Source organism: Scyliorhinus canicula, chromosome 20, assembly GCF_902713615.1.
Source record: "Scyliorhinus canicula chromosome 20, sScyCan1.1, whole genome shotgun sequence".
Taxonomy (NCBI): domain Eukaryota; kingdom Metazoa; phylum Chordata; class Chondrichthyes; order Carcharhiniformes; family Scyliorhinidae; genus Scyliorhinus; species Scyliorhinus canicula.
The window spans coordinates 38,402,652-38,423,232 of NC_052165.1; the positions used below are offsets into that span (position 1 = coordinate 38,402,652).

At 47.6% G+C, this 20,581-nt stretch overlaps 1 protein-coding gene across 4 annotated transcripts in view; it reads right to left on the bottom strand.

Moving 5' to 3' along the window:
* The window catches only part of tmtc3 (transmembrane O-mannosyltransferase targeting cadherins 3), a 106,242-nt gene that overhangs the window by 71,067 nt on the left and 14,594 nt on the right, over nt 1-20,581 (bottom strand). The window contains exons 1-2 of one of the 4 annotated variants that reach the window (XM_038780401.1): nt 19,181-19,338; nt 4,377-4,577 (exon numbers count right to left, since the gene is read on the bottom strand). In XM_038780401.1, the coding sequence (XP_038636329.1) occupies nt 4,377-4,565 (189 nt within the window). In that variant the 5' untranslated portion in view covers nt 4,566-4,577; nt 19,181-19,338. Of the gene's footprint in view, nt 1-4,376; nt 4,578-5,576; nt 5,695-19,144; nt 19,339-20,581 lie in introns of those variants that run through there. The other 3 variants (XM_038780402.1, XM_038780403.1, XM_038780404.1) reach the window with 3 other exon arrangements.

Below are 20,581 nucleotides of genomic sequence, written 5' to 3' on the forward strand. Positions count from 1 at the left end.
CTCGGCGATTTATGGGAGGAGGATGTGGTGCCGCTGGAGGGGGTTTCGGCCAAGTGGGTGGAGGAGTTGGGGATGGTGTTGGAGGAGGAGCTGTGGTGTGAGGTTTTATGGAGGATGAATGCCCCAACCTCATATCCTATTAGAGTGGAGGTCAGTCTCTCCACACAATGCCTCAGCATGGCTTGGGACCTGATGGGAGTTTCGGTATTTGGAGGTTAAGTTTACCTTGAGAGAGACGATTAAGGGCTGGATCTGTTTATTTTTCATTTTAAAGAGTTGGTTACTATCAGCTGCTAGGGGGAGGGGGAGATGGGAAGGGCTATTCTTTGAGTTATTGGTTGGTAGAGTAAGAGGGTTGTTCTGCATTGTTTTGTTTTGTGTATAAAATATTAAAAACCAAATAAAAATATTTTCAAAAAAACAGCTCGGAGTCAAATGGGACATCAAACATTCTGATCAACCCGACACCCGCCAACTTCAGAACAAGTTTTGCATCAAGCCATGTGACCCGGTTGAAGGAATAGGAGATAATACATTTCATTGTTGCCATAGAATATCTGAAACCTCTTTTTTTTGGAAAGAATCTAAATATTTAAGCACATTTAAGGCTTGTGCTGGTTAACTGGGTGCAGCTGTGTAGCCTTTCATTCATGTTTCATTAGTCACTGAAACCTGGCCGAGTGAAGTCTCCCACCAAACCTGCACACAGAGAAAACACAAAACTGTGAGGAAATGTGTTTCAGCAGCCTGTACACGTAATTGCAGTGACTAAGAGAATGCAACATCCACATTCTTGACACAAGCCTAAAATCCAGTATTAACCTTTCTTTTAAAAAAGTGATGGACGAGACATCCACCTTCACAGATCCCTCGCTGCCTGGAGAATCTGTAGCTGCCTAAGTGGCTACTTCAAAAGGAACCCATCTGACCCAGAAGCTGCCCTTGTATTGAAATCAGAGTAGATGAACAATAACATTTTCCTTACCAAACTTGGAACCGGAGTATTCATTCAGCCCTCGAATCTGTTCTGCCATTCAATTAGATCATGGCAGCTACGTATAACAACTCTATTTACCCACCTTTATCCCAAATCCCTTGAAACAAACAAAAATTTACCAATCTGCCTCCAATGTTAACCATTCACTTCATTTTGAGGGGAGTTTGCAGGATTCCACTAACCTTTGTGTGTGTGTGTAAATAGTCTAGCTCTAATTTTACACTGTGTCTCCTGCCAATGCAGGATGGCTGCCAATGGCATTATTTGGAAGAGACTCAGTGCCAACAAAACGCTGACTGTATTAGGAGCTTCTTTGCAGTGGTTTCATCAGCAATAAAAACATAAAAGCTGTGGCTTTTCACCATAGATATTTTTGCAGTTTTTTTCAGAAATTAGTGAGCCATTTGAGTAGCCAGGTGGTTTCTCAGATTTGCATGACTTGGAAGTTAGCAAAACATAAATAAAAATAGAAATGGAGCACAGCACTGAAAGCTCAACAATGAAACAGGCAAAAGAGAAAATGGCAAAATACAGAAAAAATACATATGGCTGCGAATCAACTCTACTGTACATATATAATAATCTTTATTGTCACAAGTAGGCTTACATTAACACTGCAATGAAGCTACTGTGAAAAGCCCGTAGGCGCCACATTCTGGCGCCTGTTCGGGTACACAGAGGGAGAATTCAGGATGTCCAATTCACCTAACAAGCATGTCTTTCGGGACTTGTGGGAGGAAACCGGAGCACCCGGAGGAAACCCTGGAGGAAGCCCACTCAGACATGGAGAAGGCGCAGACCCTACACAGACAGCGACCCAAGCCGGGAACCGAACCCGGGACCCTGGAGCCGCAAAGCAACAGCGCCAACAACTGTGCTACCGTGCCACCCGTGTTCAGAGCACCCGAACAGGCGGCGTAGCTATAAAGATGGCGGCCACTCACCTGGGCCTACCACCAGCAAGCAACTGCACATGCAAGGTATTGGCAGCAAACAAAGAGTTAATTTTAAGAGTATATCTTCTGAGGAGCATGTACTTCCACCTCGCAACTCCACCTTACTTCAGCTCATCTCCCGTTGAAACCATCACCCATACCTTTACTACGAGTGGATTTAACTATTCCAATATGGATGACCTCCCTCTATAAATTTAAACTCATCCAAAACTCTGCTGCACATCTCCCAACTTGCCATTATTCCATTCACCCAAACCAATGTTCCCTCTACTTTCTGTTTGTTCTGCATAGCTGACTTGTTGCACTGCATGGTCCCTTTAAGATTGACACATGGCCCCAATATGGGAAAGTTGTTTGTGTGCATCCTTGTTCCCATCTGGCATAATCCCACTTTCTGCATAGCATAGCAGGAACATTGCCCATCATCCCTGTGCTTGCTGACTGACATTGGCTCCCTGCCTAAAACTCTATGCGCACCCCTCCTTCTTTCTGATGCCCCTCATAACCCAAGTCTTCGGTCAAGTTTTTGGTGACCTGCCCTAATATCTCTGTGTCAAATTTTACTGATAATGTTCCTGCGAAGAATGTTGGCTGTTTTGACATGTTAAAGGTGCTATATTAATGCCGTTGTTGTTGTTGCCTGATTATATGCAAATGCCGTTTTCAAAAGGTCAGATTTTTAGACACTTTGGTATCTGCTTCTCCAAAGAAATTGCAGTACACAACTCTTAAAACTTTGCAGTCGTCACTGCAAAATCATCGCAGATGAGTTTGCTAACAATCCAGGGACATGTCTTAACATGACCAGGACTTAAAACATTGTGTCTCAATGATTCGACTGGAGGTTTGGGCTTCAAGTTTTGAAAAGGAGGAAATGAGAAGTGCTTCCACATTCAAACTTTCACAGATCATTCCAATGGCTAAAAATAATTTTTCTTCCTTTGTACACAATCTGAAATGATAGTTAATGGCACCAGCTGCAAAACCAAGATGTGCTTGTTAACAGAACTGCAAAGAGACTTCAATTCCACCAAGTGTGCAATACTTGCAAACCTTTGAACATTTTAGAAGCTACTCCTGATATATAAAAGCCTTTTCTAAACATTAAAAAAAATGCAATTTGTTCAAAGGATCTAATTCTGAATTAGCAGGAACATACTATAAAACTGTTTTACTGATCCTCCAAGTTGAGAATTCAACAACAACGTGCATTTATATAGCACATTAGAATAGTGAAACAACACAAAATGCTTAACGGGAACATTTTGATATTGGGCTATGAGATATTAGGATGTGTAGTCAAACTTAGCTGACTGGATACAATTTAATGAGTGTCTTAAAGGACAAGAGAGAGATAGCGAGGCAGAGAGATTGAGGCAGGGATTAGGGCTGTGACAATGACTCCTAGTGGTGAAGTGAAGGAAATCAGAGGCAAGAATTGGAGGAACGCAATGGGCAATGTTCCACTACGCTATGCAGAAAGTGGCATGGTGGTACAGTGGTTAGCACTGCTGCCTCACAGTGCAGGGGCCCAGAGTCAATTCTCGGCTTGAGTCACTGTCTGTGTGGAGTTTGCACATTCTTCCCGTGTCTGTGTGGGTTTCCTCCGGGTGCTCCGGTTTCCTCCCACAGTCCAAAGATGTACAGGTTAGGTGGATTAGATATGATAAATTGCCCCCAGATGGGGGTACAAGGATAGGGTGGGAAATTGGGCCTTGGTTAGGTTTGCTCTTTCAGAGGGTCAGTGCAGACTCGATGGGCTGAATGGCCACCTTCTACACTGTAGTGATTCTGTTCTATCAAGGATGGATGCAGGGCCGGAGATTACAGAGGTATGGAGGGGTAAGGCCACGGAGGGATTTGACCAAAGGATGAAAATATTAAATTTGTAGCATTGACAGTGCAGGAGCCAATGTACTTTAGTGAGCACAGGATGGTTGGGGAGGGGAGGTGATGCAAATTAGCAGAGTATTGATCAGTTCAAGTTTATTAAGTGTGGAAGATGGGTGGATGGTCGGGAGAGGAATGTAATAGTCAAGTCTAGAGGGAGCAAAAGTATAGATGAAATCCTATAGATTGTTTTGTTTGAGTTAGAATTTATAGGATCTCTGATAGATTTTGAGAGAACATAACAAATAGGAAACACAGTGGCCCAATGACCCCTCAAACCGGTTCCACCATTCAGTAACATCAAGATTGATCTTCCTCAACTTCACATTCCTGTCATTTCCCAAAAGCCTGCATTGCCGGATGGACTGAGATCCGAATGTGATAATGATAAAACATTGGCCAGATATTTGCTTACGGTGGTTTCCCATCTATATTATTAAAGTTGGGTAAAACCAACTTTAAAAATAAGCAGGTACATTCAGAATGTAAACATTTCTTTTTGTTGTGATCAACAGCCACAGAGGTGGCGTTACCTCGGTCATAGGAGTTCCCCAGAAGTCATTGCGGAAAAGGTTCTTCAGCGGTGTAGATGGATGCAGGTCTTTGTTGTCCAAAATGGCAGATACATCATCAAAGACAAACCCACAAGAAGTGCTGTTCCAGTAACACACGGCCACTACCCCGGTCAACAGAACAATCTCCTTCCAGCGCACCTCAGCCATTCTCACGGGCTGCTGCAGAAAATTAAAACAGTATTTTAAAAATATTTCTGCTTCCACTTCCTTTATGAAACAAAGTTAAACAGAATGGATAATATAAAACTTTTGATATTTTGTTTCTGGTTTGACCAGAAACCAGAACTGGAACAACCACATAAATACTGTGGCAGCAAGAGAGTCAGAAGCTGGGAACTCTGCGGTAAGTAATCCAACTCCTGACTCCCAAAAGCTTACCCACCATCTAAAAAGTTAAAATCAGGAGTGTGATGGAATACCCCCGAGCTGCCTGGATGAGTGCAGTGCCAACAACACTCAATAAGCTTGACAAAACAGCCAGGACAAAAACAGCCCAGCTTGATTGGCACCCCATCCAACGCCTTCAACATTCACTCCCTCCACCCACCAATCTAGTCGATGCCATCTACAACCAACCTGCCATCTAGAACCAACCTGCCATCTACAACCAACCTGCAAGGTTCCTTTCACAATACCTTCCAAACCCATGACGTCTACCGCCTGGGGGATATGGGCAGATGCATGGGAACACCACCACCTCCAAGATGCACATCATCCTGATCTGGAACTGTGGCCGGGATTCTCCGCCGGGTTGATTCTCCGTTATGCCGATGGCGTGGGGCTGCCGCACAAATGGGAAACCCCATTGACTGGCTGACATAACGGAGAATCCCACCGGCCGGTTGAGGCAGAATCCCGCCCTATATCACTGCCCCTCCAGCTGCCACTGGATCAAAATCCTGAAACTCCATCTCTAAAGCACTGTGGGTTTATCTACAGCCACACAAAATGCAGCAATTCGAGAAGGCGGATTACCACCACCTTCTCGAGGCAATTGGGGATGGGCAACAAATGCTGGCCTGACCCAGCAATGCCACTACTCCATAAAAAGAAAAACAAAAGTATCTATTTCTTCTCAATCTACACTGAACTGATCATCCCATAATTTTTGTCAATGTATAACTTGGATCCGTGCAGAAATAGTCCATCAAAACTCACCACAAGCTGCGACAAGATGATGGGCAAGAGATTTCCTTGTTGTTCTGAAATGGACGCAACATTTTAAAGCCAGTCTCCACAACAGTCTGTTCTTCCTTTGTGAACAGATTGGTTTCCTTGGCAATTCCCTACCTTGTCTGCACAATGCATATTTACATTACTCAGGATTAAACATGACCTCATTAATATATGCTTGAACACATTGAAAGTATTTGTGTAGGAGATGCTGATCTACGAAGCTTTTCTAGAAATGGCTCCTAATAGTTAAAAATTTGTTTATTGAACAACATTATTTGGCACACATTACTGCACACAAGACTATACTCCCAGAGATCAGCTCCAGGTACATAACATGCATTAACAAATCACAAGAACTGGCAGAACAATAAGCCGATCCACTCAAACTAAATGACAAAATTATGTAGGTCAGCTTCTTCAGAATTCACTTAAAAGGTTTTTTTTTTTAAATCCTTACACTCCAAACTCAGCTGCAGGGATAGGACTATTATTAGGAGGATTGCAATAATCAGTCTGCACGGTCATTCCAGATGTTCGGTCACTCACCATTAACAGACATTGAAATGGTTATGGAGAGAGGCAGGCATTGAATTGACTGCAGGCTCTGTAGACATTGTGTGGGCGTCCTTGTGTGTGTGTATCTCATTGTTGGTCCCCAAATACTTGCATTAAATAAAGAGGAAAAGCTGTGCCATGTGTGTTTCCCCCAGTTGCATCTCTCAAGGGGTTTATCCAAGCTCAAGTATCGATGAGATTGGTTGGACCGTAAATGTGTTAGTATTCCTCTCATTCTGGGCCTCAAACTGACTTGAGGACCTTTATGAAAGCTGAATTCTAGCAGCAGAGGGAACAACTGTGAAAATATCTCACCAAGGCCATTGAAGAAGCGGGGACGGGACTTCTGGTTGCGGCGATGCAGAGCTAAGCCGTGCGTTCAGTAGCTCCCGCTATTTTTGGACTTTCGGGCTCTTTTAAGGGCCCGCAACGGCGCTGATTCGGCTTTTCTCCGGGTGGGAACGCAGCCACTGTGCTCAGCGGCCGGTGGATGGGCTGGACTAGATGTGGAGCGGTCAAAAAGTCGTCTTTGCAACAGAAGGTGAGAGGCAGAAAAAACAAGATGGCGGCGGGCGGGGAACCGGCAGCGTGGCAGAGTGGGCGCGGGACCAGGAGCTGCTTCAGCGCTCCTTCAGGGAGCTAAAAGCTGAGATCCTGGAGCCGTTTAAGGCCTCGCTGGACAAGCTCATGGCGACTCAGACAGCACAGGCCGCTGAGATACGAAAGATGCAGCAAAAGGCTTTGGAGAACGAGGACGAGCTCCTGGGCCTGGCAGTGAAGTTGGAGTCGCACAAGGCGCTTCACAAGAAATGGTTGGCAAGGCTGGAAGAGATGGAGAACCGCTCCCACCGGAAGAACCTGCGGATTTTGGGCCTCCCAGAGGGGCTGGAAGGTTCGGATTTGGGGGCCTACGTGGTCCTGATGCTGAACTCGTTGATGGGTGCGGGGTCGTTCCGGGGATCCCTGGAGCTGGAGGGTGCCCATCGAGTGCTGCTGCGGAAGCCCAGGCCGAATGAGCCGTTCAGGGCGGTACTGGTCCGCTTTCACTGCTTGGCCGACCGTGAGTGCGTGTTGAGATGGGCGAAGAAGGAAAGGAGCAGCAGCTGGGAGAATGCGGACATTAGGATTTATCAGGACAGGAGCGCGGAAGTGGCGAAGAGAAGGGCTGGCTTCAATCGAGCGAAAGGAGTGCTTCATAGGAAGAGGGTGAAGTTTGGCCTGTTACAACTGGCTCGCCTCTGGGTCACTTACAAGGACCGCCAGCTCTATTTTGACTCTCCGGCGGAGGCCTGGGCTTTTGTCCAGGCAGAGAAATTGGACTCGAACTGAGGGGCTGGGGAAAGATGTACATTGTTTGGAGGTTCTGTCTTCCTTGGTACCCTTTTGCTTATATTGGCTGCGTTTGATGTTGCCTTTTCGTTGCTCTGAGTTGTCTTCTTTTGGGGCTGTTATTTATTTACCGTGGTGCTTTTTGGGTCTTTTTTCCACTGGTGGGGTTGTGGAGCAGTTTGAGGTCCCGCTGGGTCATGTGCCGTCTTTTTCCCGTGTGTTGGGTTGGGGGCGGGGTTAGGGATGGAAACGCGGGCCTTCTTCCCGCGCTGGAGGAGTTGGGGGCAGGGCCAGCACTGGGAGGGGGATTGGTGGTTGTGTTGCATGGAGGGGGGGGGGGGGGGGGGGTCGCTGGTATGGCGGGAGTAGCCGGGGTCAGCAGGAGTCGGCTGACTTATGGAAGTACAATGTTAGGGGTAACGCAGCTGGGGGGCTCTAGCTTGGGGGGGTGGGGGTGTTCGGGGTGGAGGAAAAAGGGGTGGGTACAGGGTTGCAGCTGTAGGGGCTGTAAGGAAACGGCTGGTGAAGGGGGGTCTGCCAGCGTGGGGAACTGGCTTAGGGGGTTCCCTGGGCACGTGGTGGGTTGAGGGAGAGCAATGGCTGATCGGCGCGGAGGGAGGGGGAGGACCCCCCAGATTTGGCTGGTCACATGGAACGTGAGGGGGTTGAATGGTCCGGTGAAGCGGTCCCGGGTCTTGGCACACTTGAGGGGGCTGGGAGCGGATGTGGCTATGCTCCAGGAGACGCACCTCAAGGTTACGGATCAGGTGAGGCTAAGAAAAAGCTGGGTGGGACAGGTGTTTCACTCGGGGCTCGATGCGAAGAACCGAGCAGTGGCAATCTTGGTCGGTAAGAGCTTGTCGTTCATTGCGTCCAATGTGGTGGCGGACAGTGCAGGTAGATATGTAATGGTGAGTGGTAGACTTCAGGGGGAGCGGGTGGTCCTGGTCAATGTGTACGCCCCCAACTGGGACGATGCGGGCTTCATGCAGCGAATGCTGGGCCTGATCCCGGACCTGGAGACGGGGTGTTTGATCCTGGGTGGGGACTTTAATACGGTGCTGGATCCGGCTCTGGATCGCTCGAAGTCTAGGACAGGCAAGAGGCCGGCGGCGGCCTCGGTGTTGAGGGCGTTCATGGATCAGATGGGAGGGGTGGACCCTTGGAGGTTCTTGAAGCCAGGGAGTAGGGAGTTCTCCTTTTTCTCTCATGTTCACAAGGCTTACTCCCGGATTGACTTTTTGTTCTCAGTAGGGCGCTAATCCCGAGAGTGGTGGGGGCGGAGTATTCGGCGATAGCCATATTGGACCATGCTCCACATTTGGTGGATCTGGAGCTGGGGGAGAGGAAGGACCAGTGTCCGCTATGGAGGTTAGATGTGGGGCTTTTGGCAGAGGAGGAAGTGTGTGGGCGGGTCTGTAGGGGCATAGAGGGGTATCTGGAAGCCAACGAAAATGGGGAGGTGCAAGTTGGGGTGGTTTGGGAAGCGCTGAAGGCAGTAGTCAGAGGGGAGCTGATATCCATTCGGGCGCACAGGGAGAGGGCGGAGAGGGCGAGGTTGATGGAGGAAATGGTACGGGTGGATAGGAGATATGCGGATGCCCCGGAGGAGGGGATTTTGAGGAAGCGGCGCAATCTCCAAGCGGAGTTTGATATACTGACCACCCGGAAGGCGGAGGCGCAGTGGGCGGTGTATGAGTATGGGGAGAAGGCAAGTCGGATGCTGGCCCACCAGCTCCGGAAACGGGAGGCAGCTAGAGAGATAGGGGGAGTCACGGATGCAGGAGGGAACTTGGTGCGGGGTGGCAAGGACATCAATGGGGTGTTCAGATCCTTTTATGAGGGACTGTACCAAGCGGTGCCCCCTAGGGAGGCAGGAGGGATAGACCGCTTTCTGGATAGGCTGGAGTTCCTGAGAGTAGGGGATGAGCGGGTGGAGCGTCTGGGGGCCCCAATCAAGCTGGAGGAACTGATGGAGGCGATGGGAAGTATGCAGACAGGGAATGCACCGGGACCTAATGGGTTCTCGGTGGAATTTTACAAGATGTTTTCGGATCTGCTGGGCCCGCTGCTTGTAAGGACCCTGAATGAGGCCGGGGGGGGGGGGGGGGGGGGGGGGGGGGGCTCTGCCCCCGACAATGTCCAGGACAATTATTTCTTTGCTCCTGAAGCGTGACAAAGACCCCCTTCAGTGTGAGTCTTACAGGCCGATTTCGCTCCTTAACGTGGATGTAAAGTTGTTGGCAAAGGTACTGTCCAGAAGGGTGGAAGATGTAGTCCCGACGGTTATCCATGAGGACCAAACGGGATTTGTAAAGGGGAGGCAACTGAACGCCAACGTACGGTGGCTCCTTAATGTTATGATGATGGCGCCGGCGGCTGGGGAGGCAGAAATAGTAGCATCAATGGATGCGGAGAAAGCTTTTGATAGGATGGAGTGGAGTTACCTGTGGGAAGTGCTGAGAAGGTTTGGGTTTGGTGAGGGATTCATCAGCTGGGTGAGGTTGCTGTACAGCTCCCCGGTGGTGAGTGTGGTGACGAACGGGAGGTCGGAGGACTTTCGGCTTTCCAGGGGGACGAGGCAGGGGTGCCCCTTGTCTCCCCTGCTCTTCGCGTTAGCGATTAAGCCCCTAGCCATGGCGAGAAAAAAAACAAGTCCATCCAGAACTCCTGGAAACAAATGATACGGAGGAGGTCTCTGCAGCGATGGTCTGGGAAGCTTTGAAGGCAGTAGTCAGAGGGGAATTAATCTCGATATGGGCCCACAGAGAAAGGTGGAACGGGCTGAGAGGGACAGGTTAGTTGAGGAGATACTGCAGGTGGACAGGAGATACTCGGATGCCCAGGACGCGGGGCTACTGAGGGAGCGGCGGAGGTTACAGGTGGAGTTTGGGCTGTTGACCACAGGGAAAGCAGTGGAACAGTTGAGGAAGGCAAGGGGGGCAATCTAGGAGCACGGGGAAAAGGCAAGCAGAATGTTGGCACACAAGCTCAGGAAAAGAGAGGCGGCCAGGGAGATAGGTAAAGCGAAGAGTAGAGAACCTGGTGATGGGGCTGGGAGCCCAAATTGAAATTGAGGAAATAATCAAGGGGCTGGAGGGTATGCAGTCAGACAAGGCCCCGGGGCCTGACGGCTACCCGGTGGAATTCTATAAGAAGTTTTCAGAGATATTGAGCCCACTGCTGGTGAGGACATTTAATGAAGCAAGAGAGAAGGGAGTCCTCCCCCCAACAATGTCGCAGGCCTCGATTTCATTGATCCTGAAACGGGAGAAGGATCCGGAGCAATGCAGGTCATGCAGGCCGATTTCTCTACTGAATGTGATGCCAAACTGCTGGCTAAGATACTGGCCACAAGGATAGAGGACTGTGTCTGCGGGGTGATAGGGGAAGACCAGACGGGATTTGTTAAGGGCAGGCAACTCAAGGCCAATGTTCGAAGGCTTCTATATGTTATTATGATGCCTTCAGAAGGAGAGGAGGCGGAGGTGGTGGTAGCGATGGATGCGGAGAAGGCTTTTGATCGCGTGGAGTGGAATTACCAGTGGGAGGCGCTGGGAAGGTTTGGGTTTGGTGAGGGCTTTATTGACTGGGTGTGGTTGCTCTATCAGGCACCAGTAGCGAGTGTGTGTATGAACCGGCTGAGGTCGGGTATTTTAAACTACACCGAGGGACGAGGCAAGGGTGCCCCCTCTCCCCGTTACTGTTTGCTCTGGCCATAGAGCCATTGGCCATGGTCCTAAGAGTCTCTAGGAACTGGAAAGGGCTGGTTCGGGGGGGGGGGGGCAATCAGGTTTTGCTCTACGCAGATGACCTGATGGGGGAAGTGAGCAAATCTTGGGGAAATTTGGCAATTTTACGGGGTATAAATTGAACATGGGGAAAAGCGAGGTGTTTACGATCCAGGCAAGAGGACAGAAGAGGAGACTGGGAGAGCTACCGCTTCGAATGGCAGGGAAGAGCTTTTGATATCTGGGAATCCAGGTGGCCCGGGAATGGGAGGCACAGCACAAGTTAACCTATCCCGATTGGTAGAACTAATGGGAGGGGACTTTAAGACATGGGACATGTTCCTGCTATCACTGGCGGGGAAGGACAGTCCTCCCCATATTTCTGTTTCTCTTTCAGTGCCTCCCCATCTTCATCCCTAAGACTTTTTTCAAGCGGGTGCAGGGCCGGCTCAAGGTACCGGCAACTCGGGCAGTCGCCCGGGGCGCCATGTGCTAGGGGGCGCCATCAAGGAGTGTGTGACCGGCGTCAGAGACCCGGCGCCGCGTAAAAGACTCGGGTCCCGCGCATGTGCAGTTGGGCCGGTGCCAACCAGCGCATGCGCGGTGGCCGCCCTCCCCCAGGCCGCCCCGCACAAACATGGCAGATGGATCCCGGCTCGCCGGTGGAAGAAAGGAGGACTGCCGACAGAGAGACCGGCCCGCCGATCGGTGGGTCCCGATCATGTACCAGGTCACTCCGGCGCCCCCCCGGTGAACGGAGCCCCCCCCCCCCCCCCCCCCCCCCCCCCCCACCAAAGGGCGCCGAAGTTCAGCTTGCCCGGGGCGCCAGCAACCCTAGGGCCGTTTCTGAGCGGGTGAATAAAATTATTTTGGGCTTTTTGTTGGCGAGTAAAACCCCGCAGTTTTTATAAATTTGGACCCCAATTTATAATAACCACAGGTTTGTACCAGGTAGGCTAGATGGCGGGTTCCGGAGTTGGCAAAGGGCAGGAATTAGTAGGATGGGGGATCTATTTATAGATGGGAGCTTACCCAGCTTGAAAGCTTTGGAGGATAAATTTAAATTGCCAGCAGTGAATGGGTTTTAGGTATTTGCAGGTGCGAGACTTCCTGAGAAAACAGGTGATGGCCTTTCCGCTGCTGCCGCCACAGGGGATACAGAATAGAGTAGTCTCCAGTACCTGGGTGGGAGAGGGGAAGGTATTGGATATTTTCCAGGAGCATTCGAGGTGGAGGAAACCCCGGTGGAGGAGCTTAAGGGCAAGTGGGAGGACAAGCTAGGAGAGATAGAGGCGGGTCTATAGGTGGATGCCCTAAACAGGATTAATACCTCCTCATCGTGCGCCAGGCTTAGCCTGATACAATTTAAGGTAGTCCACCGGGCACACATTACAGCGGCTAGGATGAGTAAGTTCTTCGAGGTTGAGGATAGGTGTGCAAGGTGCGCGAGAAGCCCAGAAAATCATGTCCATATGCTTTGGGCATGCCCGAAGCATGGAGGGTTTTGGCTGGATTTTGCTAAGACAATGTCCACGGTACTAAAAACACTGGTTGTGCCGAATCCAGAGGTAGCAATCTTTGGAGTGTCGGACGATCCAGGAGTTCAGGGGGCGAAAGAGGCCGACGTCTTGGCCTTTGTCTCCCTGGTAGCCCGGAGACGGATCTTGTTAATGTGGAGGGACTCGAAACCCCCGAGTGTAGAGGCCTGGGTTAGTAACATGCCTAGCTTTTTCAGTCTCGAGAAAATAAAGTTCGCCTTAAGAGGTCAATGTTAGGGTTCACCTGGAGGTGGCAGCCGTTTGTCGACTTTCTCGTGGAAAATTAAAATGTCAGCAGATGCAGTTTTCCAAGGGCGGGGCGGATTGTTGTATGGTTGAGGTGCGTGAAGATTGGGCTGGGGGGGGGGGGGGGGGAATGTTTATTTTACCACGTTGATGTCATTGTTTATGTTACTGTTATAAAAACTTTCAAATACCTCAATAAAATATTATTTTTAAAAAATGAATGTGTCAATATGCTGCTTGCTTATTAGGAATGCCACAAATGTTTCTACAATATATGCTTTGTTTGAAAGTATTGTTAAAAAAAAACCTGCATGTTTAGTTCATGTCAGTTTCTATCACCACAGGCTATTGTATATTGTGAAAACAATTCACAACTTATCTATCAGATACATGCACATTAATTTTAAGATGCTTTAAGCTCGGAGTTGATACAAAAAGAGAGCCAATAACATTAATAAGAACTTATTTGCAAAGTCTTACATCCAACCATCTTCAGCTGCTTCCCTCCAATGCAAGGTCAGAAGTGAGGATGTTTCCTGATGATTGGAATTCAATCATCTCCCCTTGACATTACCATGAACTGAATATCCCATTATCAACATCCTGGAGGTGTTACCATTGACCAGAAACTGAACTCCACTAGCCAGAAAAATACCATGACTACAAAAACAGGTCAGAGGCTGGGAATTGTGCAGCAGGTAATTCACTTCCTGGCTTCCCAAAACATATCCACCATCTTACCAGGCAGAAATCAGGAGTGTGATGGGATACTCTCCACTTGCCTGGATGAGTGCAGCTCTAAAACACTCAAGGAGCTCCACATAATCAAGGACAAAGCAGCCCGCTTGATTAGGCATTCCACCCACCACCTTCAATATTTACTCCTCCCACCATCGACAAACAATGGCAGCAATGTATACCATCTACAAGATGCTTTGCAGCAACTCACCAAAACTCTTTAGACAGCACCTTCCAAACCTGTGACCGTTACACCTGCAAGTACCCCTCCAAGTCACTCACCACCGTTCCTTCACTGTTGCTGGGCCAAAATCCTGGAACTCCTTCCCTATTAGCACTGTGGGTGTATCTCCACCGCATGGACTGCAGCGGTACAAAGCAGCGGCCCACCCCTATCTTCAAGGGTAATTAGGGATGGGCAACAAATGTCAGCTTAGCCAATCATGGCCACATCCCAAGGATAAATATATATTTTTCAAATCACAGCTTGATGACAATTTGGTCTAAAGGAGTTGCTTCTGAGGCTTGGCTATAATCCATCCTCCTTTATATTCTGAGACACTGGGGGAGTGATGTGGGAGTTAATTCCCAAAGTAACTGCAAACCTTTACTTTGACACTAAACAAATTTCGAAAGTGGAGTGAAGATAAATTGATGTGAGTCGCTTTTTCCAGTCAGGTAGTTACACAGCCATAGGTTTGAACAATTAATCCAGCTTTAGAGTACCCAATGATTTTTTTTCCAATTAAGGGGCGATTTAGAGTGGCCAATCCACCTATCCTGCACATCTTTGGGTTGTGGGGGTGAAACCCACGCAGACACGGGGAGAACGTGCAAACTCCACACGGACAGTGACCCAGGGCCGGGATTCGAACCCAGGTCCTCAGTGCCGTAGGCAGCAATGCTAAACACTGTGCCACCGTGCTGCCCTAATCCAGCTTTAATATATAGACAATATATTCCTGTTTAGGATAATTTGCTTATGTATAATGATAAAATCATTGTTCAAAGGATTTAAAGTCAATCAGTCACATGTGACAGTGACTTGAGAGAATAAAGGTTAAGGGTCAAAAAGGATAAACACCAACCCATAGCACATTGTGAATTTAGATCACTGGAATAATAATAATCTGTATTAGCGTCACAAGGAGGCTTACATTAACACTCCGATGAAGTTACTGTGAAAATCCCCTAGTCATCAGACTTCGACGCCTGGTCGGATAATATTATGAAGTTCAAACCAAAAATGCAGTACGCAGTTGAGGTGGTCATCAGGTCCGACTGCCTGCCTCTCTTCTGCAACTACTTTCACGGCCGTGTATCTCCTGGCCCATGAGGTCTACCATGACTGGTGAGCACCATGGTGGCTAGGGGGGAGCATCACCCTTGGTAATGGTACAACTTCACGACCTACGAGAGCTGATCACTCAAGCCTTGATGTTGAGATCCTTGAATTTAATGGTCACGTGCATTGCTTTATTTTATATCTACTCATGGAATGTAGGTGTCACTGGCAAGGCCAGTATTTACTAGCCATCCCTAAATTGAGAAGGCGGAGAAGAGCTGCCTTCTTCGATCACTGTAGTCCATGTGGTGAAGGTTGTGGCAGTTTTAATACAACGGAGTAGCTTGCTTGGCCATCTGATGTACTGTATGGATTTTGGTCTCCATATTTAAGGAGGAATATACTTTCATTAGAGGCGGTAGAGTGAAGGCTTACTAGTTTGATCCCTCGAATGACAGGCAAAATAAATTGGGTCTATATTCTCTGGAGTTTAGAGATGATCTCATCTGGAACATACAAGGTTCTGAAGGGACTTGATAGGATGGATGCGGAGAAGGTTAAGGAACCTAAAACACGAAGGAACAGTTTCAGGATAAGTGGTTGATCATTTAGGACCGAGAGAAGGAGAAATGTCTTCACTTAAAGGGTTGTGAACCTTTGGAATTCTCTACCCCAGAGGTTTGTGGATGCTCCATTGTTGAATACATTTCAGGCTGGGGTAGACAAATTTTTGGTCACTCAGGGGAACGAGTGGGAAAATGGAGTTGAAGCCCAAGGTCTGCCATGAGCATATTAATTGGTGGAGCAGGCTCAATGGGCCTTGTGGCTTCCTGCTGCTCCTATTTCTTGTGTGTTTCAGAGGGCAGGTAAGTGGTAACCACATTGCTATGGGTCTGGAATCACATGTAGGCCAAACTGGGTAAAGACAGCAGATCTCCTTCCCTGAAGGACATGAGTGAACCAGATGGGTTTATCAGAATCTGGTAGTTTCACAGTTACCATTTCTGAGACTAGCTTTTTAGTCAACTATATTTAAATTCAGCAGCTGTTGTAATGAGATTTGATTGATGTCTGAATCATTAACCCAGGCCTGTGGAATACTTGTCCAGTTATGCTATCAAACGGGGGGCACGATGACACAGTAGTTAGCATGCTGCCTCAGGTTGAACCCGGGTTCAATTCTGATCGAGTGACTTGGGCGACTGTGTAGAGTTTGCATGTTCTCTCCGGGTCTGCGTGAGTTTGCCCCTGGTGATCTGGTTTCCTCCCACAGTCCAAAATGTGCAGATTAGGTGGATTGGCCACGCTAAATTGCCCCTTTAGTGTACAAAGGTCATTTGAGGTTACAGGGATCGGGTGGGGGAGTGGGCCTAGATAGGATGCTCTTTCAGAGGGTTGATGCAGATTCGATGGGCTGAATGGCTATTCTATATCCCCAGATTAATGCTGTTTGTGTCACACCATGTTCAAAAGTTGAATCTTTAAATCGCAATTTACAGACTAGTTTGACTCTCTTTAGCTGGCTGCTGTTGAGGTTTACAGGTAACTGGCCCATCTGAATTCTGATAGTCTATCTTTCTATTGCTCTTTTTGCTGGTCATGATCTTACTCGCACCAAGTACTGCTCATCCAACGCTCCTGAGCGTTCTGACCAATACTGACTTTCAATTAAACTTCACCTTAATTTTATAAACTCTTGTTTTTAAACCCCTCCATGGACTCTAACCTCTTCCAGCCCCACACCCCTTTGAAATATCTGGATTCCTCCAATTCTGGCCTCTTGAACAGCCTCAATTTTAATTGTACCACTGTTAGCCATGCCTTCATCTGCTGAGGCTACAAGGTCTGGAATTCCACTCATAAACCTTCCTCTCTTTTAAGAGACTCCTTCAAATGTATTTATTAAACCATGCTTTTGATCACCTTCCCAAATATCTCATGCAGCTTGATGGTGAATTTTGTTGATAACGCACCTGTGAATTGCTTAGAAATGTTTTATTACATTAAATGTGCTACACTGAACCAATTTGTTGTTATTGTTTATTGGTCTGTGCTTTTTTGAAGTTTAGTCATAGGTGTAATGTAGGAAATGTAATGTAGGAAAAGGATCTTTGGAATTCTCTGTCCCAGAGGGTTGTGGATTGTCCATTGTTGAATACATTTAAAGCTGAGATAGATAGATTTTTGGCCCCTCAGAAAATCATGGGATACGAGGAGCTGGCAGGAAAATGGACTTGAATCCCAAGATCAGCCATCATTGCAAATATTGCCCCAATCGTGTAGGACCACAGGGTTGCTTTCCCTTTCGGAAACGGACTGGTGGTAATTTAACCTGAGGGTCACCACTCCCCAGACGACGGGCAAGGTTTAGATGGCAGGGCCATCATTAATAACCTCAGTCAGTATGGGAATTGAACCTAGCCATTGGCGTCACTCTGCATCATGAGCCAGCTGTCCAGCCAACTGAGCTAACCGACTCCATAACCATTACTGTACTGAATTATGGAATGCGAGCATGCTTGATTGGCTAAATAGCCTGCTCCTATTTCTTGTTCTGGTGAAATGGAATAGCCAATTTGTACATAGCAAGCTCTCATGAAGAGCAATCTGATTGTTCTTCAATAAAATAAAGTTGGTTAAGGGATATCTATCGGCCAGGACACCAGGGAGAACACCATTGCTCTTCTCTGAAGCGCTGCCTTAGAAGTAGCAGATAGCCCTTCTCTCAGTACTGGGTATTAATATGGTCAGGTTTCTGGAGTGAGACCTGAACCCATGATCTTCTTACTCAGAGGCTACCTACTGAGCCGCAGCTGATATGGTGGAACAGGTGCACCCTCAGGACTATGGTTATAATTTTCTCACTGGATTTTTTGGCACAGCACCTAACCTATCAAAATAAATTCAGCAAACCCGATTAAAATAGTCAACCTTTATTGGCCAAAAAACATGAGTTTCAAAGCTGTGGAGTTGCATTTCGATTTGTAATAACGAATAAACATCCTTTGGCTCAGTCTGAAAATTCTGCAAGAAGCTCAACTACTCCAGGTGCTCAAACCGGTTTTCCTTGTCTACACAGATTATGTCCATTGTTCCCTGGACACTCATCCTTCTCACATTTGGAGCATTCCAGCAGCATTTATAAATGAGATAAATCCAACAGCCATACACTTGACAACGCAAATCACACAACTGATAATACCAGAGATTTATATACAGTTTAAAACAAGTTTGGTATAACTGTATTCGACTAACACACTTGGCTTTTTGACAATATATTTTCTCTACATCCATCCTGTCAATGTTTTAAGTTACAATCAGGTTAATTTTCTTTTTTTTATTGAATGTGCACAGCACTGGCAAGGTCAGTATTTATTGCCCTTAACCCATAACCAATTATCCTTGAGATGATCTGAGGAACCAGGATCGATCCCGGCCTCGGGTCACTGTCTGTCTGGAGGTTGCACATTCTCCCCATGTCTGAATGAGCCTCACCCCCACAACCCAACAATGTGCAGGGTAAGTGAATTGGCCACAATAGATTGTGCCTTTATTGGGAAAAAATTTATTGAATACTCTAAATTTATATTTTATTAAATCCTTGAGATGGTGAGCCACCTTCTTGAACCACCGCAGTTCATGTGCTGTTGGTACCCAGAGTGCTGCTGAGAAAGGGTTCCGGGATTTTGACTAGGTGACAGTGAAGGAATGGTGATACAATAGGGAAACCTGCACCACTTATTTGTCTAAACAGGGAATAAAGGCCAAATCGATCCAATATTATTCCTTTGACAATAGCTGGCAGATTGTTGGCAGGTCAATGCCAGATGTGTCAAGTGCTTTGGGGTTTCAGTTTATAAGCTCTCAGTGCAATCCAGGGTGATCAACTGTCCCACCTTTAAGGGATTGTCCCTTATTTTGACTGATTGCCCTGTGCTCCCTTAAGGAATGTTTTTTGTCCCTTATTTCTAGGATTGCCTATGGTAGGTTTAAGATCACCTACCCCTTGGCCAGTGCCCCTTACTTTATTCCATAAGAGCTGGTTACCCTGGTCTCTCCCTAACCACCTCAGTTCCTAGATACCCCTCTCAATGTGCTCCCCCTGTCGTCATTCTGCCCCTGTCTCACCCTAAATGATTCCCAACTCCTAGCTGTCGCCCCTACCTCCACGGGGCTCAAACGCTCCGTCCGCCGTGCGTTAATTCCCGTCTCAGCTCAGCGGCATCTCAAAGCAGCGGCTGCCCGTCTGCACTTCCGGTCCGTCCCCAAACCGCTCCCCGCTGAACATCCGGTTCGGCCTCAGCCGGCTCCGTCCTCAACCAACTTCCCTCCACCTCCACTTCCGTCTGACCCCGTTTCCCACGTCGCACAGAGGCCGGGCAACAACAGCAGCTGCGGCGGAGTGTCCGGGCTACAGACCGTCCCGTCCCGTCCCGTCCCGTCCCGTCTCTCCGGTCAAACAACCTGGCTGAACATTTACCCCAGCAGCACAAAGGCTCCACAACACCGCAAAGACTACAACTCGGGAATAGTCACGAAAACCTTAAGAAAATAAAGTGAAATTAAACCCACGCAACTCTAAAATTAAAAAAAAACTAATCATTTGAAATAAATCCCTGAAAATGTGAAATAGAAAGTGAAGTTACTTGGATAGCAAAGAAGAAAATAAATTTAAAGTGGTGATTTGAACTTCACAAGACAGAGAGGAATCAAAGTTAGGTGGAGATGTGTTTGATTAATATTTCGTTGTGAATGGGTTAATTTGAATAGTTACATCGCAGGAAGTGATGTAACGTCACCTGATCTGTTCTTTGTGCAGTTGGAAGATGTAGCCATTGTGGCTAACTTGCTCCAAGAAAGTTTGTGCTTTGCACACCTCTGCAGACTGTTACAGATTTTGCATTAGCCCAACAATATTTTTTGGTGGCAGCAATTCAAGGAATAGTTATGGAGAAGTCTATACCATTGCCGGAAATCTTTGAGAAGGTTGCGGGCCTCAACCAAGCAGAAACATGGCCGAGATGGTATCGGAGATTTGCGAGATATCGCACCGCATCAGGCCTCGCTGCAAAGACGAGCGGCGAGCAGGTCAGCACACTGTTGTATGCGATGGGTGACTGTGCAGATGATATCCTCGTGAGGCAGGGTATCGATGAGGAAAGTGCCACTTACGAAGAAGTAATCAAAGCACTTGATACATACTTCAACCTGAGAAAGAATATTATTGCTGAACGGGCAAAATTTAACAAACGTATTCAACGTCAAGAGGAAAGTGTTGATGCATTCATAAATGACCTGTACAGACTTGCAGAGGACTGTGAATATGGTAGCTTGAAAGATGAAATGATCAGAGACAGAATTGTGGTGGGAGTGTTGGATGATGCTTTGTCTTACCACCTGCAATCAAGAGATGATCTAACCTTAGAAAAGGCAATCCAACTGAGCAGACAAGCTGAGGTCAGTAAACCAAAAAGGTCTATGGTTCGAGAGGACAGGGAGCGGCTGTTCTCAAAAGGATCTGATTCCATGGAGTATGCCAAGTATAAAAAAGGGAAACCTTTCATA